General features: G+C 26.1%; 1 protein-coding gene and 2 non-coding genes across 3 annotated transcripts; 1 reads left to right on the forward strand and 2 right to left on the reverse strand.

Annotated features, from left to right (window-relative positions):
• Nucleotides 1-23: 23 nt before the first annotated feature.
• On the reverse strand, nt 24-20,331 carry LOC101894665 (peroxisomal acyl-coenzyme A oxidase 3). Its single transcript, XM_005187261.4, has 7 exons — nt 19,863-20,331; nt 14,451-14,619; nt 1,883-2,511; nt 1,537-1,819; nt 1,005-1,470; nt 328-770; nt 24-254 (listed from the first exon to the last, which is right to left on the reverse strand). The coding sequence occupies exons 1-7, from the start codon at nt 19,886-19,888 to the stop codon at nt 144-146; spliced, it is 2,127 nt and encodes a 708-aa protein (XP_005187318.1). The 5' UTR covers nt 19,889-20,331; the 3' UTR covers nt 24-143.
• Nucleotides 5,505-5,701, reverse strand: LOC131807136 (U2 spliceosomal RNA). Its single transcript, XR_009344305.1, has one exon. It is a non-coding gene; the product is annotated as a U2 spliceosomal RNA (small nuclear RNA).
• LOC131807137 (U5 spliceosomal RNA) lies at nt 12,217-12,344 on the forward strand. The gene has a single exon (XR_009344306.1). It is a non-coding gene; the product is annotated as a U5 spliceosomal RNA (small nuclear RNA).
• Nucleotides 20,332-25,011: the final 4,680 nt, after the last annotated feature.

Consider the following 25,011-nt stretch of genomic DNA (forward strand, 5'->3'; position numbering starts at 1 on the left):
AGTGTAGAACGCACAGTAAACCATTTTTAAGGTATAAAAAAATAACAAAAATTATATTTATTTATATTACAACAAAAACAGTATTTTTTCTAATTCTTTTAAAAAAATATTTTTTTTTCTAATTTCTCACAGCCTGTCAAGCCTTACATCTTGGCTTTCTTGATATAATTTTTGTAGGTAACTTCACGCCACCATTCAGGGCGTTCAAAGACACCAGGTGTGGAGACAATTGCCCTTTGCAAATGTTTGTAGACCTGCAAGAGGGAAAATTCAACATCACCTCAGTTAAAATGAAATAAAAAGAAAAAATTTCCAAATTCCACTTACATTGCCATCACTCATACCCAAGGGAGAATTCAAAATAAAATCTGGTGGGGCAATGGCATCCACCAGGGTAATGGCTTCATCCTTGATCAATGGCAACAAATTCAAAATTGCCTCCTGATACAATTCCAATTGTCCATTCTGACGGAAATAACCACCTTGATAGAAAATACTGGCATTTTTGGTAACCATATGACAGCCATACATGGAGAGCAATTTCAAAAGAACCTGCTTTTCATTGCTGTCGGGTAAATTCATTACGAAGTTATAGAAAACAGCATAGATGGTGCGTTGGGCATAGACAATGGACAGGGTTTGGGCATTGAACACCTGCATATTGTTACGGGTCTCAAAGGCATCCAGACCTTGAGATTTCAAGGTCTCCACACGTTTTACCGTATGTTCCAATTGATAGGCCACCAACCAATTCAAAGCCTTGAGGAGATCTGGAAGGGAAGAAAAGGAAATTAAAGTTTTTAAAAACTAAAATCGAAATTGATGTCTTTGTTTTCAAAAAATTCTTAGAATGCCCCAGTGGGCTTCTAATAATTTTTTTGGAATGTCCCAATGAATGCCCCATTTTTTGTAGATTTTATAAAAAAAATAATTTTTGCAGGTTCCATTGGGCATCGATATTTTTTTTTTTCAATATTCCTTTTCCCCCCCCAACTCCAACTTACTGTGCGGACAAGCCACCTCCTTGGCATTCTTCTCCTCTGCCTTGTGCTTCAATATCTGTGCCATATCCTTGAGGAAGCTCACAGTGTTCATGGGTGAGACTTCAGCAAAATTGGCATTGGACCGCTTCAAGCCGACCAGCCAATTGGAGGCCTGTTGTATTAGGGTATTATTTTCACCCTCATATGTGCAGTTGGCATCGTTGTCGTTACGCAAGTCACCCAAACCGGAGGCCTTCAAGTAACCATGACCACCACAGGCTTCACGGCACTCCTGAATACCATCACGGGCCGACCATGTGCAGATGGGTTTACAGGCCGAGGAGGCAGCATGGATTTCCATGCCCACCGCTGAGGTATCTTCGCCCATAAACGAACGCATTGTCATGTCGACATTTTGATGGCCCAACCACAGGCTGAAAACGTTCAGGGCATAGGCGGTGGCCAGGTGGGGGAAGAGACGATATTGCTGGAAATATTAAAAAATTAATTTTATTTTCAATTTTTTCAGAGATTTCTAAAAAGTTCGTCTCACCTGTGATTGATATTCCAGGACAGGCCACTCCTCAGAGGTCTCATCGGGACCGAACTGCTTGCGGGCAGCCGAATATCTGGTGGCAATGGTAATGGCCTTGCCCAGGGCCACATTGGCCAAATTGCAAATATTTACACGGCCAGCTGACAAAGCGCCCAAAGAGGCACCCAAACGTTTGCGGCTATCCTTAATGGGACTGCTGTAGTTGCCCTGTTCATCAATATCTCCAGTCTTGGACAACAGATTATCCTTGGGAATGCGATAATTGTTGAACATGACAAAGCTGGAAAGGATAGCAAGAATCCGGATTAGTTTTAAGTATTTCAACAAAATGTCACGAACTCACCCATTATCAATGCCATTGAGACCGATCTTTTCACCCAAATCTCCCACAGTCACGCCGGGGAAGGCCATCAAAGTCCTCTCATCACGTATGGGCACCAGGAAGGCACACAAACCCACATACGTGTCATCGGGCACATACAACTGCGCGTAGACAATGGCATGCGTACACGTCTTACCCAAATTGCCAACCCAACACTTGGCTGCCTCAAAATCGGGCGTATGAATGATGAACTCCTTTGTCTTCTTGTCATAGGTAGCCCGCGTACGCATACCACGGGCATTGGTACCATGCGAAATTTCCGTCAATGCAAAAGCACCAACAATTTCACCATTTTGAATCTTACTGGCATACGAACCCAAACGTTCGGTACCCAACGACAATATCGTACTGGGGAACATACCAATCGAAAGGGAATATTTCACCGAAAAACTGAATTCATAGCTGAACATGGCCTGGGCAGCGGCCAACGAGAGGTGAGGATTGGAAATGTACTCAGCCAGACCATAGAAATTCTGATGATACAACAAATGTTGACGTTTGTTGGCCAACTGACGTTGGCGCTCCAGGGAGGGAGTTTCGGGTTCACGTTGGAAATCTTCCTGTTTTTCCATAAACTGCCAAATGCGATGCTGAAAGGAGGGGGAGGAGAAGAAATTAATTTAGAAATATTTTTTAAAAAATAGTTTTTTTTTATTTAAAATTATTTTCTAAACATAGTTTTTTTTTAATAAAAAATATTTTCAAAATATTTTTTTATTCAATAAAATAATTTCAAAAAAGATTTTTTGAAAAAATTTTTTGTAAAAAATATTTTAAAAATGTTAAAATAAAAAATAGTTTTTGATTAAAATATTAGTAATAATAACATACAATTATTTATTATATATTAAAATATTTTTTAATTAAAAATATTTTCAAAGAATATTTTTTTAATAAAAAACACTTTCAAATAATTTAATAAAAAATATTTTCATAATATTTTTTTATTCAATAAAATAATTTCAAGAAATATTTTTTAATAATTTTTTTTTTTCAAAATATATATTTTTTTTAAAAGAAATATTTTAAAAATTTTAAAATTAAAAAAAAAATTTTGATTAAAATATTAATAATAATATACAATTATTTATAAAATATTAAAATATTTTCAAAGAATAGTTTTTAATAAGAAACATTTTCAAAAAATATTTTCTATTCCAAAAAATTTAATAAAATATTTAATAATTAAATAAAAAATATTTAAAAATTATTTTTTTTAATAAAATTGTTTCTTTAAAAAGGAATTTGAAAAAAAAAACAATTTTTATAAATATTATATATTTTAAACAGCATAGTGAATTTTCAATTGATTTTTTTTTTCATTTTTTTAAATATTTGTATTTATTTATAAAATATTATTATATATAAAATATTTTTTAATTAAAAATATTTTATTAAAATTTTTTGAAAATTTCTTTCCATTAAAAAATAAAATTTTCAAATTCCTTTTTAAAGAAATTTTTTTATATAATTTTTTTTAATAAAAAATATTTTCAAAATGTTTTTTTTATTCAATAAAATAATTTCAAGAAATATTTTTAATAGAGATTTTTTTTCAAAATACATTTTTTTATAAAAAATATTTAAAAAATTTAAAAATAAAAAATATTTTTTGATTAAAATAATAATAATAATACACAATTATTTATTAAATATTAAAATATTTTTTAATTAAAAATATTTTCAAAGAATATTTAAAAAAAAAAACACTTTCAAAAAATATTTTCTATTTCAAAAAATTTAATAAAATAATTAAAAATTAAATAAAAAAATATTTAAAAAAAATTCTTTAAAAAGGAATTTAAAAAAAACAATTTTTATAATTTATTTATTTTTTTTTATAAATATATTTTAAACAGGATAGTGAATTTCAATTGATTTTTTTATTTAAATTTTTTTAAATACTGAAAAGGGGGAGGAGAAGATATTAATTTAGAAATATTTTTTAAAAAATAGTTTTTTTATTTAAAATCATTTTCTAAACATAGTTTTTTTTTAATAAAAAAAATTTTCAAAATATTTTTTAATAATTTTTTTTTTATAATATATTTTTTTTATAAAAAATATTTAAAAATTTTTAAAATAAAAAATATTTTTTGATTTAAATAATAATAATACACAATTATTTATTAAATATTTAAATATTTGCAAAGAATTTTTTAATAAAAAACATTTTCAAAAAATATTTTCTATTTCAAAAAAATTAATAAAATAATTAATAATTAAAGAAAAATTATTTAAAAAAATTTTTTTTAATAAAAATGTTTCTTTAAAAAGGAATTTGAAAAAAAAAAAACAATTTTTATAAATATTATATATTTTAAGCAGGATAGTGAATTTTCAATTGATTTTTTTTTTAAATTTTTTTTAAATATTTATATTAAATGGAAATAAATTTTCAAAAAATATTTTTAATTAAAAAATATTTTTAATTATTTTTTATTGAAAAAAAAAAATATTTTATATAAAACATTTTTAAATTGAAATAAATTTTCAAAAAATATTTTTTATTAGTAAAATATTTTTAATTAAAAAATATTTTAATATTTAATAAAATATTTTAATATTTAAATATTAAAATATTTTTTAATTAAAAATATTTTACTAATAAAAAATATTTTTTGAAAATTTATTTCAATTTAAAAATAAATTTTTCAAATTCCTTTTTAAAGAAAATGTTTTATATAAAATATTTTTTTTTTTTTCAATAAAAAATAATCAAAAATATTTTTTAATTAAAAATATTTTTTGAAAATTTATTTCCATTTAAAAATAAATTTTCAAATTCCTTTTTAAAGAAAATTTATTATAAAATATATTTTTTTCAATAAAAATATAATTTTTATAAAAAAAATATTTTATATAATTTTTTTAAAGGAATTTTTAAAATTTTATTTTTAAAAGAAAAACAAGTAAAAAAGCTGTAAGTTCGGTCGGGCCGAACTTTGCATACCCTCCACCATTTGCAACGATTTTGGCAATGCTCAAAAAAAATACAATCCGTTAAAATCTTAAAAATATCGAATGTAGTCGTTATTTTGGGGCTATTCGAAGACGTGGACCTGCACAGACAATTTTCTGTTTTAGACCGTAGGATTCAATACGAACTTCAAACACCAAATTTGAAACAAATCCGGTGAATAATGTCGCTAAAATCATCCAAATACCGAATATCGGGAGGTAACGTTATATGGGGGCTATACGAAGACGTGGACCTGCACAGACAATTTTCTGTCATAGGCTGTAGTATCCATTACGAACTTCAAATACCAAATTTGAGACAATTCCGGTGAATAATGTCGCCAAAATCATCCAAATACCGAATATCGTTATGTACCGATATATGTGAGTGACAGACGGGCTGACGTCGCAAAATCGACGTAGAATTTTATGCTGATCTAGTATATATAAATATATATACATTGTGGGGTCTATAAAATGTATATTTCGAGGTGTTACAAACGGAATGACAAACTTAATATACCCTCTCCCCTCCCTTGCATTTCTTATTCCAAAATATGTTCGCCAAGAGTACGAACATGCCCTCTTCCTCTTCTTAACTACTTTATTGAAATTTATTCATTTAATGTGGGCCGAAATCCCGGCGGTACTGCAATACCGGGCCAACCCGCGACAGGAGTGGAGCAAGCCCCTAAACATCCCGTCTATTTCCAAAAATCAGTTTAACATTTGTTGTCCTCCGATGGAGGATCTATCAGATGTTAAGCTGATAAGAACAGATACTACACTTTGATCTTAGCCATAAGGCCGAGAAGCGATAACTCTACCACTCACTAAGCGAATGTTAAGTATTTAGAGCACTACAAGGTGAATGAGAATTATAAGTGAACAGCAACGGAAAGAACAATTCGAAATGTGCATTGAATTGAAAAACGACAACGTGTCGCGGGATTTTTGTGTGTGTCTGCTGCTATCGATTCAAGCAGTCGAAAGAAACCATGTGGTGGTTGCTTGGTGATGTGTCACAACTCAGTTATGTTGTTGTTGTAGTTTGAGTGGTTGGTAGTGCGCAGGTATGTTCAATGTTTGCATCGATTCAAGCAGTTGATAAAAGTACGTTGAGTTGTACAAAATGTTACAATGCTGAGTATTTCTTTTCAAATAAATTCAGAGATATTTTCGAAGATTTTTGAGAATATTTTTTTTCGGAGATTTTTTTTTAATTTTTTTAAAATTATTTTTAAGAGCGTAGATCAAACGTGGATTTTTTAAAAAAAATATTTTTAACAACCTATATCAAACGTGGATTTTTTAAAAAAATATTTTTAACAACCTATATCAAACGTGGATTTTTTAAAAAAATATTTTTAACAACCTATATCAAACGTAGATTTTTTAAAAAAATATTTTTAACAACCTATATCAAACGTAGATTTTTTAAAAAAAATATTTTTAACAACCTATATCAAACAGGGATTTTTTAAAAATATTTTTAAGAACCTATGTCAAACAGGGATCTTTTAAAAAATATTTTTAAGAACCTATGTCAAACAGGGATCTTTTAAAAAATATTTTCAAGAACCTGTATCAAACAGGAATATTTTAAAAAATATTTTCAAGAACCTATATCAAACAGGAATATTTTAAAAAATATTTTCAGAACCTATACGTAAATTTTTTTAAAAATATTTTCAAGAACCTATACGTGGATTTTTTAAAAACATATTTTAAAAAACCTATATCAAACGTGGATTTAAAAAAAAATAAGAACCTATATGAAACGTGTATTTTTTTTTAAAAAAAATATTATTAGAACCCATATCAAACGTGGATTTTTTAAAAAATATTTTTAAAAACCTATATCAAACGTAGATTTTTTAAAAAATATTTTTAACAACCTATGTCAAACGTGGATTTTTTAAAAAATATTTTTAACAACCTATATCAAACGTGGATTTTTTAAAAAATATTTTTAACAACCTATATCAAACGTGGATTATTTAAAAAATATTTTTAAAAACCTATATCAAACGTGGATTTTTTAAAAAATATTTTTAACAACCTATGTCAAACGTGGATTTTTTAAAAAATATTTTTAACATCCTATATCAAACGTGGATTTTTTAAAAAATATTTTTAAGAACCCATATCAAACGTGAATTTATTAAAAAATATTTTCAGGGACCTATATCAAACGTGGATTATTTAAAAAATATTTTTAAAAACCTATATCAAACGTAGATTTTTTAAAAAATATTTTTAACAACCTATGTCAAACGTGGATTTTTTAAAAAATATTTTTAACAACCTATATCAAACGTGGATTTTTTAAAAAATATTTTTAACAACCTATATCAAACGTGGATTATTTAAAAAATATTTTTAAAAACCTATATCAAACGTGGATTATTTAAAAAATATTTTTAACAACCTATGTCAACGTGGATTTTTTAAAAAATATTTTTAACAACCTATATCAAACGTGGATTTTTTAAAAAATATTTTTAACAACCTATATTAAACGTGGATTTTTTAAAAAATATTTTTAAGAACCTATATCAAACGTGGATTTTTTAAAAAATATTTTTAAGAACCTATATCAAACGTGGATTTTTTAAAAATATATTTTTAAGAACCTATATCAAACGTGGATTTTTTTAAAAAAATATTTTTAAGAACCTATATCAAACGTGAAGTTTTTTTAAATTACGTTTAAGAATCTACATCAAATTTGGTTTTTTAAACAAATATATTTTTAAAAGAAAAAGTTCTTGAATTTTCTAAACAACCTTTAGAGCTTTATGTGTGAATTTTTCGGAACTTTTTAATGAATTAAAAAATCTTAATTTTTCATATTACTTGAATGAATTTTTTGAGATGACAGACTTGAATTTTTGAACGGCCATCAGAGCTTTAGCCTATTTATCTCTATATATTTTTTATTTGATATATTTTTATCCTCTCCACTATAGTATGGAGGATATATTGAATTTGTCATTCAGTTTGTAACTCTTCGAAATATTCATTTTAGACCCCACAAAGTATATATTCTTGATCACCATAAAATTCTATGTCTATTTAGCAATGTCAGATTTTTTCAAAAATTGTGGATATTTTCTAAACTTTTTGAGGAAGAAGTTTTCAGAAATTTCCAGAAGAATTTTCGTAGTCACTCATAGAACTTTCTCTGTGAGATTTTTATAAAAAATAATTTTTCAGATAATTTTTGTGAATTTGGGTGTGGACTTAAAAAAAAAATGATACACAAATTATGAATTTTTCAAGAACTCTTGTTTAAAAATTCTTAAAAAGTTTTCGAAAATATCGTTTTAGAAAACTCTTCGAAAAATCAATTAAAAATTCAATGAAAAATTATTTTGAAAAATCATTAAGCAATTTCTTAGGAAATTCCAAAACATTCTTGGAAAAGTTACTTAAAAAAATCTTTGAAAATTTTTTAAAAAATTACAAAAAAATCACATGTTCTTTATGAAAAATTAACAGAGGTCCGGTTCACAAAAAATCCAAAAATATCAGACAAATTCTTTGAAAAACGTGTTTCAAAAAAGTTGTTTGAAATCCACAATTTGTACATCAAATTTGCAAAAAATCTCTGTTAGTCCATTCAAAAAAAAAAAAAAAAAAATTATTTTAAACAAGTAAGCAAAGGCTACAGTCGAGCGGGGCCGACCGTTGAATACCCTACAACTCTACAATAAACGATACAGTTTATATAGGCGAGATACTCGAAAGAATTGCACAAGATATTGTGACAAATAATAAAAGAAAACCATCAGGTTTCGTTCTCTAATTTTCGAATAATAGCAACTTAAACTAATTTGCTTATTTCCAATTTATTGGTAGATGTTGCACTTAAATGGTCTTCCTAGATCTGGAACCAATATTTCCCAAAGACCTATAATCTTTCAGAAGTGGCAAAAGATTAACATTTATTATTGGTTTTTGACTGAAACGCATCTATATGAGATACAGCCATTTGACTATATTCTGCAACTAAATCAGCGTTAACGAAATAGTCAGAAGTGCGTCTTTCCTGTATTTGTGAATTCTCCAAGAAGTCACTGTAATGGACATTTTCGTATTTTGTCTACAAAAGTTGGCAAACTATTTCACACATTGAATATTTTTGGATGGCCATCCAAAACTGTTTGGCTTTTGCAATGTCCGGTAACCCCCATTCAAATGTGCCTGAGGATCGGGCGATAATTACGACCTGCTGACAATTTGGCAGTTTTTTTGGTCCATTTCAACCCCTAAATATATGTCGATCATCTCCAAAAAGAGTAGGCTTCTATTCTGACCCTCATCTTATCCCCATGCAAAATTTCGTAAGAATCGGACCATAAATGCGATCTGTATATGATATCCTGATATTCTAACTACTTAGTTTTGTTAGCTGTAGAAATATTACCAAATGTTTAATTCAAAATGAAAATATGCCAAAAATATGACAAAATTGAAAAAATATGAGAAAATTTTACAAAATCAATATTTTCATCTTTAGATAGATATTTTTATGCGATTTTTTTAGACGTATTTTATGTCTTGCCAAGAGGCCATTCTGAATTAATGAGAACTGTCGAAATCAGTTCAGCCGTTCTCGACATATAAGAGATCTTTCAAGCATATCTTCTTTGATAGACATAAATATCGCACATATTATGCTATATATCCGTTTTGTTGGATGTTAACATCAATGTAAAGATCAGGAGTAACCTTGTCATGGCTTTGTGATTTCGCCAGGATTTAAAATATTCGCGGTTTAATGAAAAATTTTGAATTTTTTCAACACAAAAGATATGGTCTATTTTACCCGCTAAATATTATCCGATGACCACCTAAATTGGTAGGCTTCTTCCCCGCCCTAAACTCTAGCTACATGCGAAATTCCGCGTCGATTGATCTATAATTGCGACCTGTATAGCTACTGCAAAATCCGACATTTTTTCAGTATTTGGTCCATTTCAACCCCTAAATATTTGGCGATCATCTCTAAAAGAAATAGGGTTCTATTCTGACCCTATCCCCACCTCCATTCTAAATTTCGTGAAGATCGCGCCATAATTGCGACCTGTAGAGTGATTACAAATTAACATGGACAGACGGACAGACGGACAGACGGACAGACGGACGGACGGACATACATAGCTAGATCGACTCAGCTCGGCGAGCTAGGAAGATCCATATATACTTTCCTATGTGAGAAATCAATATTTCGAGGTGTTACATAATTTTTGGCCCAATCAAACTTATAATACCCCCAACACATAGTGTTGTAGGGTATAAAAATTCCCCCACGGGAGACTACTAAAATTCTTCGTTGAATCTTCTAAAAACTTCTTCCAAGAATTTTTATGCAATTTTTTTTAGGATATTCAATAAATTTTTAAAGCATTTTTCATGAATTGTTATCGATTTTTCGAAGAGTTTTCTTAAATGAATCTGTGGATTTTTTTCGATGACTTTTTAAGAATTTTTATACAATTTTTTAAAGCAACTTTCCATTCTGGAATTTTCTAAGATTTTTTTTAGAATTTTCAAAACAATTTTTAAAGCACTTTTCCATTAATTTTTGTTGGTTTTTCGAAAAGTTTTCTTAAATAATATTTTTAAGAATCTATGGATTTACCGTAAGATTTTTAAAGAATTTTGTTAAAATAACTTTTCCAAGAATTTTTATGGAATTTTCTAAGGATTTTTTAATGAAACTTTATTGATTTTTCGAAGAGTTTTCTTAAATTATATTTGTAAGAATCTGTTTTTTAAGATTTTTTTCAAAGATTTGTTAAAGTAACTTTTCCAAGAATTTTTTTATGATTTATGATTCTAAGATTTTTTGAGGATTTTCCAAAGAATTTGTTAAAGCCCCTTTACATGAATATTCATTGATTTTTAAAGATTTTTTCTTAATATCTTTGGATTTTTTGGAAAAATTATTCAAAAAAATTTTAAATTAACATTTCCAAAAATTTTTATGGAAATTTTCTGAGAATTTTTTAAGGATTTTCAAAAAGCTTTCTAAAATGATATTTATAAAAATTTTTTTATAATTTTTTTTTTGAAGATTTAAGAAATTGTCAATGATTTTTTAGTAGCCTTTTCAAGAATTTGTTGGAATTATAAAATAATTTTCTAAGGATTTTTTAAAGAATTTTAAAAGCGCTATTCCATGAATTTTTATTGATTTCAAAGAGTTTTCTAAAATGATATTTTTAAAATTATGTGGTTGAATTTTTAAAGATACCTTTACCATGAATTGTTATGGAATTTTCTAAGAATTTTTAAAGGAATTTTGAAAGGACTTTTTAAAGCCTTTTCATGATTTTTATAATTTTTTCGAATAGTTTTCTAAAATAATATTTTGAAAAATCTGTGGGTATTTTCATGATTTTTAAGCATTTTTTAAAGATATTTTAAAGTAAGTTTTCCAAGATTTTTTTTAAGAAATTTTCTATTTTTTTAGGATTTTATGAAGAAGTTATTAAAGCGCTTTTCCAGGAATTTTCTAATTTTTTTTTATTTTTTTTTTAGAGAACTTTTTGAGATTTTTTAAAGAGTTTTCTTAAATAATATTTATAAGAATCTATGAATTTTTGAAAGATTCTTTAAAGTACATTTTCAAGAATTTTTATGCAATTCCCTACGATTTTTTATACATTTTTAAACGGCTTTTCCGTATTTTTTTTTTAATTTTTCTAATATAAGATCTTGAAGAATTTTTTAAGTAAAGGGGTTTTTTGAAGGGATTTTTTAAGTAAAAAATCTTAAATAATGTTTTCGGTAATCAATTGACTTTTTGAAAGATCTTTCAAAATAAAAAAATAAAGGATTCTTAAAAAATTAATGGGTTTCTATAGATTTTTTACAGAATTAAATTTTTAAAGGTTTTTAATAATTTTTAACTATTATTTTAAGTTGTGGCAAATAAAAACAAGTATATATTATAACAAAAATTCTCATGTAGATTTTTGTACAATTGTACCTAAATTTGCCAACACTGTTATGAGCCATACCATATCTGGCAAGAATGCCATCCCTATTTTCCATCGTCAAACAAACACACTGGCTTACAAGCGGATTTTAATGTAGGTAGAATTGTGTGTGTGATTTTCATGTCCTTTAGCAAACCCGAATTGTCTGAAATACTTTCAACCCTCATCAAAATGAATCCAAGAAGCAGCAGATCCTTAAAGAACACAACAATTCTATTCAAGTTCTTATTTCATTGCACAATCTTTTCTTATTATGTGTGAAAAATTCTCATTCACTTCGCGAAACAATTTCTTAAATACTTTGATTTGAGTTGGATGAAATTACTCTGGCTTCTCTTCAGTTGTCGAATAAATCTTTCGCCTTTTACTAAAGATTTCCGTGGAGAGGAGCACTCTAATGAGTCTAAAATAGAATTTTTTGTGAGAGGGCCTGGGTTTTATTATCCGGGCCCCGCAGTTTGATAAATTTGAAATTAAGAGTATGTGTGGTGGGGGTAAAAAATTTAAGGTGTCTAGTGAGGATTTTGTGACGAATTTATTTATGGTCGTCATTTCGAGTCGTCATCTGATCGGTGGGATTTTGAAAGGTTTTTGGGGGAGACGAGACACAAGATCCATAAATGAAAAAAATTGAACGATTATGGGAGGTTTTTTAGAGGATCCTGGATGTTTTGAAAAAAAATATATACAAAAAGTTAACGATTATGGGGAGATTTTTTTTCAGAGGACCTGGATTTTTGTTCAGAGGACCTGGATTTTTTTTTTTCGAAAAGTTGTTAAATTAATTTAATAATTCTTTGGGGAAACCTGAAGACTTAAAGATCCATAAATGAAAAAAAAAAATTGAACGATTGTGGAATATTTTTTATGAATTTTTTAGAGGACCCTGGATGTTTTGAAAAAAAATTATAAAAATGTTAACGATTATCGGGAGATTTTTTCAAGGGATTTTTTTCAGAGGACCTGGATTTTTTTTGAAAAACTGTTAAATTTTTTAAAAATTCTTTGGGTGAACCTGAATACCGAACGTTTAATTTAGGGACCAATTGGTCGGTCTTGAGGACTTGGTTTTTAAATAAACTTTGAAGGGACCAAAAATCGGGAATTTTAATTTTTTTTTTGGCGGGGCAAACAGATCTTTTTTTGTATTTTTTATATCATTCGCAATTCGGAATATCTGACTATAAAAAATAGTACCAGAAATTAAGTTTTTTTTTTATCAATCCGTATTCATGCTCTCCATGTGTATTTGAAATACCTACGTGATTATTCAAATATCGATACTTGTGTACTTTGGGCCGTCATTTGAGATTAGCCAAATCATGAGCTAAATTTATAACGTTTTTTACGATGGAGATAATTGATCGCTTAGATTGCAGTTCCGCCAAAGTGAATGCGAATTTTTGAGTTCGATTATAAAGTTCACTTGTAATACGTACACGCGAAATATTGATAATCTGATTAGCTCCTAATCAGGTGGTTGTTAAACAGAACATGATAAGAAAATGAGATAAAATTTTTAAAATTCACATTTAAGACCTGTTGGTGCCTCCGAAAAAATCCACGTTTGGAGATCCTTCTGTGCTTCCAAAAATTCTTTAAAAAATCCACGTTTGGAGATCCTTCTGTGCTTCCAAAAATTCTTTAAAAAATCCACGTTTGGAGATCCTTCTGTGCTTCCAAAAATTCTTTAAAAAATCCACGTTTGGAGATCCTTCTGTGCTTCCAAAAATTCTTTAAAAAATCCACGTTTGGAGATCCTTCTGTGCTTCCAAAAATTCTTTAAAAAATCCACGTTTGGAGATCCTTCTGTGCTTCCAAAAATTCTTTAAAAAATCCACGTTTGGAGATCCTTCTGTGCTTCCAAAAATTCTTTAAAAAATCCACGTTTGGAGATCCTTATGTGCTTCCAAAAATTCTTTAAAAAATCCACGTTTGGAGATCCTTCTGTGCTTCCAAAAATTCTTTAAAAAATCCACGTTTCGAGGTCTTTCTGTAGCTCCAAAAAATTCTTTAAAAAATCCACGTTTCTAGGTCTTTCTGTAGCTCCAAAAAATTCTTTAAAAAATCCACGTTTCTAGGTCTTTCTGTAGCTCCAAAAAATTCTTTAAAAAATCCAAAGGTATTTTTGTACCTCCTCTTCTGCCTCTTCTCTTTCACCCCATGGTGATGTCAGGTAACACTAAACCATTCGATTGATTAGAATATCCATGTATGGGGGCATTAGTGTCTAGGTGCGAAAATTAAAAATTGAAAAAAAAATCAAGTCAATTTTTTTCACCTAATCTACTTGGGTGCACAACAAGTACACTGAACTAGAGGCCAAGAGACCACCAATAAAAAAACGAAACGGCACCCCATAAGAACTTCGAATAACGAAACAAAATAAACATTCTAACTAAGGCGATAGCCAGTCAGTCGTTGAGGCAAATTTCATGGACTTTGTCCTCCTCGAATGGGAATGATTGAAATGATCGGTCATTGCATGTTCGTAGAAAACTGCGAATTGAGAAACAAAAATCTTAAAAATATTTCTATTCATCTGCACTACTCACCTTGAGACGAATGTGATCCTCACCCTCCAGCAGGACATTCATGCGTTTGTGACAGAACGAACTCTTCTCACGATAGGCCGTCAGTGGTCCGGATTTGAAGTCGGGGAATATTTTCTTATCATTGAGTATGTTCTTGGGCTGGACCTCCGTCGCCACCTGATTCGAATCACTGGAATACGCATTTTGTAGCCAAATAAATAGAAGTTTATTTTTTGTGATATCCATTTGGAAAGAAAAAAATTGAAAATAAATTTTAGGAATTAATTTTGGTTTCACAGAGTTTCAATATTGGATAAAAATTCTTAAGCTAAGCTTCCAGTGAAGCTTTGTTTTTGAATGACGAAAAACCAAACACAAAACAATCAGGTTTCAATGGTCAAATCAGCTGTTGTTGTTTGGTTTGCAATTACAATTGATTTGAAAGTTCAAATAGGTCGAATACAATTGGTGGTACGAAATTTATTGGCGGATCTTTAAAAAATATATTTTTTAAAATGCTGGCAAATGTTGTAATTTTTAAAAACTTTAATTTAAAAAAAAATCGAAATATTTAACAAAAAAATATTAATTTTTTTAATATTAAAAAAATTTAATATTCTCTTGTTTCAACTTTAAAAAAAAATATTTAAAAAAATATGTTTTTTTGAAGAATACAAAAAAATTGAATCTTTTAATTTTAATCTTTTTAATTATTAAAAAAAATATTTTTTTAAAAAATATTTATATTTTTTTTAAAAAAAATCTGTCCAATTTCGTCTAAAAAAGCTAAAGCCTCAGCGTTCTAAATTTATTAAAATTAAAAATTCCGTCTAAAAATATTATTTTTTTTAATTTTTAACAAAAAATATATTATTAAAATTCTTTAGAAATATTTATTTCCAAAAAATAAAAAATTCAAAAAATATTAAAATTTTAGTTTTCAATATTAATTTTCAAACAAATTATGTATAAAAAATATATTTTAAAACTAAAAAATTTAAATTTATATAAAAATGTAATATTTTTTTTAAATTTTAAAAAATTAAATATAAAAAAAAAATTTTCTAGGAAAAATACCAGATCTTAAAAAATAGGTTTTCTAGAAATGCTGGCAAATTTGGTAATTTTTAAAAAATTTTAAAAATTTTTCGAAATATTAAACAAAGAATATTAATTTTTTTAATATTAAAAAATGTAATATTCTCTTGTTTCAATTTTAAAAAGAATATTTAAAATAAATATGGTTTGAATCTTTTAATTTTAATCTTTTTAATTATTAAAAAAAAATTTAAAAATATATATTTTTTACAAAAATTCTGTCAAATTTCGTTTTGAAAAGCTAAAGCCTCAGCGTTCTAAATTTATTAAAATTGAAAATTCCGTCTAAAAATATTTTTTTTTTAATTTTTAACAAAAAATATATTATTAACATTCTTTAGAAATATTTTTTTCCAAAAAATAAAAAAATTCAAAAAATACCAGATCTTAAAAAATAGGTTTTCTAGAAATGCTGGCAAATTTGGTAATTTTTAAAAAATTTAAAAAATTTTTCGAAATATTAAACAAAGAATATTATTTTTTTTAATATTAAAAAATGTAATATTCTCTTGTTTCAATTTTAAAAAGAATATTTAAAATAAATATGGTTTGAATCTTTTAATTTTAATCTTTTTAATTATTAAAAAAAAAAATTTTAAAAATATATATTTTTTACAAAAATTCTGTCAAATTTCGTTTTGAAAAGCTAAAGCCTCAGCGTTCTAAATTTATTAAAATTGAAAATTCCGTCTAAAAATATTTTTTTTTTTAATTTTTAACAAAAAATATATTATTAACATTCTTTAGAAATATTTTTTTCCAAAAAATAAAAAAATTCAAAAAATATTAAAATTATAGTTTTCAATATTAATTTTCAAACAAATTATGTATAAAAAATATATTTTAAAACCAAAAATTTTAAATTTATTTAAAAATTTAATATTTTTTTTTTAAATTTTAACAAATTAAATATAAAAAAAATATTTTCTAGGAAAAATATCAGAAAATTTAGTTTGTTTTAAAAATATATAAAATAACTAATTTAATACTAAAAACATTTTTAAGGTTAATTTTGTTTTAATTATTAAAATAAAATAATTTATTTTTTTATCCAAGACTTAAATGGTCTTTGAAAAATATATTTTTAAAAATATATTTTTAAACAACTTAAATTTCTGACTTTAAAAAATTGTAAAAAATTCCAGGCATTTTTATTATTTAAGAAAAATACTAAGCAAATTAATTTTTCTAAAAAAACTATATAAAATTACTATTTCAATAATAAAAACAAATTTAGGATTAAAATTTTTTATAAATTATTTAAAAAAATTTTTTTTCTTTAAATAATTTTTAACAAATATTAAAAAAATATTTTTAAAAAACTTCTCTTCTACAAAAAATATATTATTAACATTCTTTAGAAATATATATTTCAAAAAAAAAAAAAAAAAAAATAATAAATAAATAAATAAATAATAAATTTAAAAAAAAAATCAAAAAATATTTAAACTTTAGCTTTCAATATAAAATTTTCTTAATTCAAACTAATTATGTATTAAAAAAAATATTTTAACACAAAAAATTAAGATTTAAATGTATTTAAAAATTTAATATTTTTTTTTAAATTTTAACAAATTAAATATAAAAAAAAAAATATTTTCTAGGAAAAATACCAGAAAATTTAGTTTGTTTTAAAAATATATAAAATAACTATTTTAATGCTAAAAACATTTTTATGGTTAATTTTGTTTTAATTATTAAAAAAATATTTTTTTTATCCAAGACTTAAATAAATTTAAAAAAGTATATTTTAAAAAATATTTTTAAACAACTTAAATCTATGACTTTAAAAAATTGATAAAAATTCCAGGTCTTTTTATTATTTAAGAAAAATATTAAACAAATTAATATGTCTAAAAAAATATAAAATTACTATTTCAATACTAAAAACAAATTTAGGGTTAACATTTTTTATAAATTATTAAAAAATTTTTTTTTCTTTAAATTTTAACGCAAAAAATTTAAGATTTAAATTTATTTGAAAAATTTAATACATTTTTTTTTAATTTAAACCAATAAAATATAAAAAAATATTTCCTAGGAAAAATGCTAGAAAAATTTAGTTTGTTTCAAAAATATATAAAAAATAACTAATTCAATACTAAAAGCATTTTTAAGGTTAATTTTGTTTTAATTATTAAATAAACCCATTTTTGTTCTATCCAAGACTTAAATAAATTTTAAAAAATATATTTTAAAGAAATATTTTTAAACAACTTAAATTTATGACTTTAAAAAATTGTTAAAAATTCCAGGTATTTTTATTATTTAAGAAAAATACTAAATTAATTTTTCTAAAAAAATATATAAAATTACTATTTCAATACTAAAAACAAATTTAAGGTTAACATTTTTTTATAAATTATTTAAAAAAAATAAATTTTCTTTAAATAATTTTTAACAAATATTAAAAAAAATATTTTTAAAATACTTATCTTCTACAAAAATATATTATTAACATTCTTTAAATATATTTATTTCCAACAAAAAAAAAAAAAAAATAAACAAATAAAAAATCAAAAAATATTTAAACTTTAGTTTTCAATATTACATGTTCTTAATTTAAACTAATTATGTGTTTAAAACAAACATTTTAACGCAAAAAATTAAGATTTAAATTTATTAAAAAATTTAATACATTTTTTTAATTAAAACAAATTAATTTAACGCAAAAAATTAAAATTTAAATTTATTAAAAAAGTTAATACATTTTTTAATTAAAACAAATTAAATACAAAAAAATATTTTCTTGAAAAAATACTAAAAAAAAATTTAGTTTGTTTTAAAAATGTATAAAATAACTAATTCAATACCAAAAAACATTTTTAAGGTTAATTTTGTTTTTATTATTAAAAATATTAGTTTTTTATCCAAGACTTAAATGTTCTTTGAAAACTATATTTAAAAATAAGAAAAATTCTAAAAAAAATTTATTTGTCTAAAAAATATATATAAAATTACTATTTCACTACTAAAAACATTTTTAAGGTTAACATTTTTTATAAATTATATAAAAAATAATAATATTTTTTTTTAATCAAAACTTGAATGATCTTTGAAAAATATATTTAAAAAAAAAGATTTTAAAAAACTTGTCTTCTACGACCTTAATTATTTTTAAATCCGGCCCTGTTTATATATATATTTTTTTTTTTTTTTTCTAAGGGCCACTTAAAAAGTCTTTGAAAAAAATGTTTGCCAGCATTTCACATTGTTTTATTTAAGAATTATTTTTTAACTCCTTGATTTAGTTATGACACTAAAAGTACCTATTTTTAAAAAAAATCCACAACTTTCTGGCGTTTTTTTTTTTAAATTTTTTGATTCTTTCTATTTTACGACTTGTTGGTCTTTATAAATATTTATTAAATATTTTTAAAATCCGTAATAAATTTCTTAAAATATTTCTTAAAACCAAACGTTTCTTTTCTTTCCAAACGTTACAAATTAATTGTCCAATTAAACATAACCTCAAATCCACTGTAGAGTTACATTGTCTCTCAGCTTTGTTTATGTGACCAACAAAGCGAGAGAGTAGAGCGGAGAGTACACTTGTATAAATTAAACAAGGCGCAACTCATTTGTTATTTCTTTTTAACACGTTTCACAACACATTAGGTGTGTCTGGTTACTTTTCCTGCAGGAATTGTCCAGCAACATCTTTCTGAGAGAGTAAGGTAGTTTTATTCTCTTTTGCAAGGAAATTGCGAAAAGTAAACAGACGGTATTCCTGCAGAAGCTTGCAACTAATCAGCTGATTTGTCAAAACAAACCAATATGTCCAACCAATTAAAAGAAAAGAAGATCACCAATTTTACAATTTTTATAAATAAAAAGGAAATTAGCAATAAAATAAAAATATAAGCAATAAAATAGAGATAGGTTTGATGTGTTCCCTGGAATCCATTAAACGTGTTCCTAATGGCGTTTGTATAAAAATGTTGGAAATAGTCTTTTATTTTCCTATTACATATTAATATTTGCGTTTTCCACATTTTGTAAAGTTGTTCTCCAAAAGCAATTAGTCTTGCCAATTCCAAAAAGATATTTCCAAATTGAAATCACAAAAAGAAATAAACAAACATTAGAAAACATCTGATTGAATGTCGATGAATGAGAAGAAGAAGAGTTGCAAGTGATTGCAAGAAGAAATTTGTCCAGCAAGAATTTGCAAACTCTCACTGAAACAACTGTCAAAATTTCTCTCTCCAACCGCTCTCTTTTGCAGAACTTTTGGGTTAACAGACGACTTCCAGTAACAATTGGTAACAATTGTTACAAATTTTAGGGTAACCAGACACACCTATTGCCAACACACATTTCACACACACTTACATGCCAATTTCAGCAATTTCCGCCATAATTTGTAACTGTTTAGTTTTTCTTTAGACTTTTCCTTTTTGGAGGGAACGAAACACTTTTCCTACAACCGACCACCGCAAGGGTTTGACAATAACTGTTTTCAAAGTCTTTCGTAGTCAACTTTGAATGGAGTTCTAATTGAAATTTCTTAAGACTAAAATTTTGCAATCAGATAATAAAACGCGGGGGCATTTTGCTTTGCTTCAATTCCACAAAATCTTATCACACTAATCTTCGATAGGCAGCCAATAGACCTCTAATCGCCCGCCGAGATAATGGATTTGACCACTTGTTATATAAATTCTTGTTTTTCTTTGTGTAGTCAGTACTAAAAACTAGTCGATTTTTCGTTAACTACTTTTACACACTTTCTCTTTGTTTAATTTTATGCGGCGCGTCACGGCGCTTCTTTTGCCATTCGGACTATGACCACAACTGATTGCCCATAATTTTTTTTTGAACAATTCTATTCATGTTGCCATTGACCTTTTTGCTGCTGCTGTTGTTGTAATCAATCTACAATAATAATAACAATATTTTTTTTTTTAGTTTTTTTGTTTTGTTTAGCTGATTCGTGGTTTTGGGGCTCATCAGCAAGCAAGAGAGAGAGAGAGAAAGAGTGAAATACCTTTTGTTTGGGGGCCTAACTGTCAAGTTGCGGAGATGGGTAATATGAATTACTATGTTTTTCAATGAAATTGGATGGTTATTTTTAAAAGGTAGCCATAAAACAGGAATAGTATTAAAGAAAACGCTAAATTTAATTTTCATTTAACAAATTATATTTTATTATATTATATTATATTATATTATATTATATTATATTATATTATATTATATTATATTATATTATATTATATTATATTATATTATATTATATTATATTATATTATATTATATTATATTATATTATATTATATTATATTATATTATATTATATTATATTATATTATATTATATTATATTATATTATATTATATTATATTATATTATATTATATACATATAATATAAGACGAAGTGTATCTATTAAGTGAAAAATGTATCTATAGCCTGGATATTGTATCTGCACCTTTCATATAACGCGTGTAATGTATCTGCACCCTCTACTTGAATGTGGATAATGTATCTAAGTTTCATGAAACATGTATCGATGACGTGGATATTGTATCTACTACTTCTAACTAACGTGGATAAGGTATCTACAAATTCTAAATAACGTGGATAATGTATCTACAACTTGCAAATAACGCGGATAATGTATCTACATCTTCTATACAATGTAGATAATGTATCTACAACATTTATGTGACGTGAAATATGTATCTACAATGTGGATATTGTATCTACAACATGGTAATAATGTGGATAAAGTATCTGCATCTTCTATATAATACAGATAATGTATCTACAAGATCTAGGTGACGTGAAAAATGTATCTTTAACGTGAATAATGTATCAACGTTTTCTAAATAACGTGAATAATATATCTGCATCTTCTATATAATGTATATAATGTATCTACAACTTCTAGGTGCCGTGATATATGTATCTACAACGTTAATATTATATCTACTAATTCTAAATAACGCGGATAATGTATCTGCATCTTCTCTATAATGTGGATAATGTATCTACAACATCTAGGCAGCGTGAAATATGTATCTATAATGTGAATAATGTATTTACAACTGCTATATGAGGCAGATAATGTATCTACAACATCTAGATAACGTGAAATATGTATCTATAACCTGAAAAATGTATCTAGACCTTCTATATGCAATTGATAATGTATCTACATCTTCTATATAATGTAGATAAAGTATCTACAACATTTATGTGTTGTGAAACATGTATCTATAACGTAAAAAATGTATCTACACCTTCTAAGTAAAATGGATAATGTATCTACAGAATATAAACGACGTAAAAAATGTATCTAAAACATTGATAACTTACCTATACCACCCAAATGAGGTTGATAATGTATCCGAACCTCTTAAAATCAGTAACCACTTTATCCACATGTCATAAATTGGTTATCCATGATATCAAATATTTATTCACGTTATCTACACAATCCAGATAACGTAGATAAGGCATCTACGACTTCCAGATAACGCGAATGAGGTATCTGCGACATTTAGATATCATGGATAATGAATCGAAACCCCCTGGATAATGCCGGATAATGTATCTATTCAACCGGATATTTCGGATTATATATCCTAACATGTTCTAACCCGTAACCACGTTATCCACATGTCATAAAATAGTTATTCATGTCATCAAATAATTATCCATGCTATGTCAATGCCATAATATTTTTATCCGCGCTATCCTTATGTTATAAAACCTTTATCCACATCATTAATATGTCATAAAAACGCTATTTAAGTTATCCAAATGTCGTATAACATTTATTCACGTTATTCAAATGCCATAACTTCGTTAACCGCGTTATCCTGATGTCGTATAATATTAATTCACGTTATCCAAATGTCATATAATCTATATCCACGTTATCCAGATGTCATAAAATCTTTATCCACGTTATCCAGATGCCACCAAATTTTTATCCACATTATCCAGAAGTAATAAAATCGTTATTCATTCTATTCTGATGTCATAAAATCGTTATTTGAGTTATCCAGATGTCGTATAATCGTTATCCAGATGTCATGAACCCTATCCACGTTATCCAAATATCATAACTTCTTTATCCGCAACTTTCATATGTCACCAATACTTTATCCATGTCATGAATATGTGACCAAATGTTTATCCACGTTATCCAGTTGTCACAAAATCTTTATCCATGCTCTTCCGATGTCATAAAATCATTATTTACCTTATCCAGATGTCGTATAATCTTTATCCACGTTATCCAGATGCCAAGAAACCTATTCATGTTATCCAAATTTTATAATTTATTTATCCGCATTATTCATATGTCACCAAGTCTTTATCTACGTCATAAATATGTCACCAAATTTTTATCCACACTATCAAGTTGTCATAAAATCTTTATCCATGCTTTTCAGATGTCATAACTTCTTTATCCGCAACATTCATATGTCACCAAGACTTTACCCACGTCATGAATATGTGAACAAATTTTTATCCACGTTATCCAGATGTCATAAAATCTTTATCCATGCCATTCCGATGTCATAAAATCGTTATTTCTGTTATCTAGATGCCGCATAATCTTTATCCACGTTATCCATTTGTCATAAAATCTCCACCCACTTGATTAATATGTAATAAAATCTTTATCCACGTTATCCAGATGTCATTAAACCTTTATCCACGCCATTTAAATGACATAAAATCTTTATCCACTTCATTCAATTTTCCCCCCTCAGCATCTTTATTTCATAAAAACATTTTCAAAGAATAACGTTACTTGACAACTCATTTCGTAACCTCTAAATGCTCTACTTCCCTTAACCACGGACTTTTTGGGGGCCCATAACAGATTTTAAAAGTTTATTTTTTAAAAAATATTTGGGTCAGCTCACAAAAAAGTAACTTATTCAAGTTTTTTTAGCAGATTCATAAAATAGCTCATACGAGGATTTCACGGGAATTTTTTTTTTAAATTGCTGCTGGAGATTTTTTTACAATTATATTTTTTCGAAGAATTTTTGGGACTTCTTCAATGTGAACTTTTTTCATAGAATTTAGCGGATTTTTTATTCCCTCAAATAAAACCAATCACGTATTTCTTTGTGGAATTGTTTGTTCTCATTTATTTTATTTTCTTTCTTATGCACTTAATTAACATGAAACATTGAATTAAAAATCTCATAAACAGGTAGGTGTTTTTTTTTTTCGTTTGTTCTCTTCCAAAGTATTTCTCTCTGGCTCTTCATTTCGCTACAATTTTGGGGGGATATTCTTGTATATTTGTATGTGTTCGTATTCGTATATGTATATATGTATGTATTGTAATATAATTTTATATTTTTTATAAGATATATTTAGATAGTATGAAATTTTAAATAACATTAGCGATTATTTTTGGATTTGCCAACATAATTTGGCCAAGGAGTGGCCAACTGAAATTGTACTGTGAATGGCAACGTAAATATGTGATGTGTTTTATATGGTTGGCAATCCAATGACCATTGTCTTAGATTTGCCAATCACTTGGGTGACCATGCACATTAACAGTTGATTTTTTTTAGTTAGAATAAAACTTAAAAAATGATTTTAACTAATTTGGGATTTTTGTTAAATTCTTTAGTGGGTTAGAGTAATTTTATAATTAATTGGAAATTGTTTTTAATATTATTTTTTTACAATGTTTGTTGTTTATTTTTATATCTTATTTCTCTTTCGTTTTATCGACTCATATAAAAAGCATTAAAAAATTATAAAATTTGCAAGCAAAAAATTGAGTTTTATTTTTATTTTTTTTATATATATTATTATTTAATATATATTTTTAATTTTTTTATTTTATATATTTCATATTTCTAAATATATTGGGCGTTATTTGTGGTTGTTGTTGTTATTTCTTTAAAAGCGTTTGATTTTATCCGATATTTTATGTCTAAATAATTGACCTTAACCCTACTATTTTTTTAAAAAATATTATCTATTTTGAATTCAGATGCAAGTTCAATGAAGACGGAATGCTTTCCTTTGCATTTCGAATTCATTGAGAAATGCATGCTTTATTTTTGTTTTTTTTTTAATTTTATTTTTGTCTACAACCTTATATATTTTTTTCAATATTATAGCATTATGTTATTATACACATAAATGTATTTAGAAAAATAAAAAAATATGAAATAAAATGAATAAAAAATAATTTCCCTAGAATTAATTAAAAAAATAGATTCTAAAATAAATAAAAAAAATCTTGAGAACTCTTAACATGGACTAAAAATGTATAATTCCAAAGAAATTAAAGGGACATTTAAAACTCTTTAAGCAAGAATTTTCGAAATTTTCAGATGGTCCCTTAAAAGCCTTAAAACGTGACGTTTTTCAAAATATTTTTGGTTACTCTTTGCTGCTCTAAAGTCTATTTTCCAAAGATCAACCCTTGAAGCTGGATTTTCCCAATAAATTAACAGGGGGATATTAAACGAAAATTTTTCCCAAGA

This window comes from Musca domestica, unplaced genomic scaffold, assembly GCF_030504385.1.
Source record: "Musca domestica strain aabys unplaced genomic scaffold, Musca_domestica.polishedcontigs.V.1.1 110, whole genome shotgun sequence".
Lineage (NCBI taxonomy): Eukaryota > Metazoa > Arthropoda > Insecta > Diptera > Muscidae > Musca > Musca domestica.

Coding starts and splice junctions, on each gene's coding strand:
- LOC101894665 (XM_005187261.4), bottom strand. CDS start 19,888: ATGGCGGAAATTGCTGAAATTGGCAT. Junction 1,471..1,536: donor TCCTGGAATATCAATCACAG/GTGAGACGAACT, acceptor TAATATTTCCAG/CAATATCGTCTCTTCCCCCA. Junction 771..1,004: donor GGAGGTGGCTTGTCCGCACA/GTAAGTTGGAGT, acceptor CTTCCCTTCCAG/ATCTCCTCAAGGCTTTGAAT.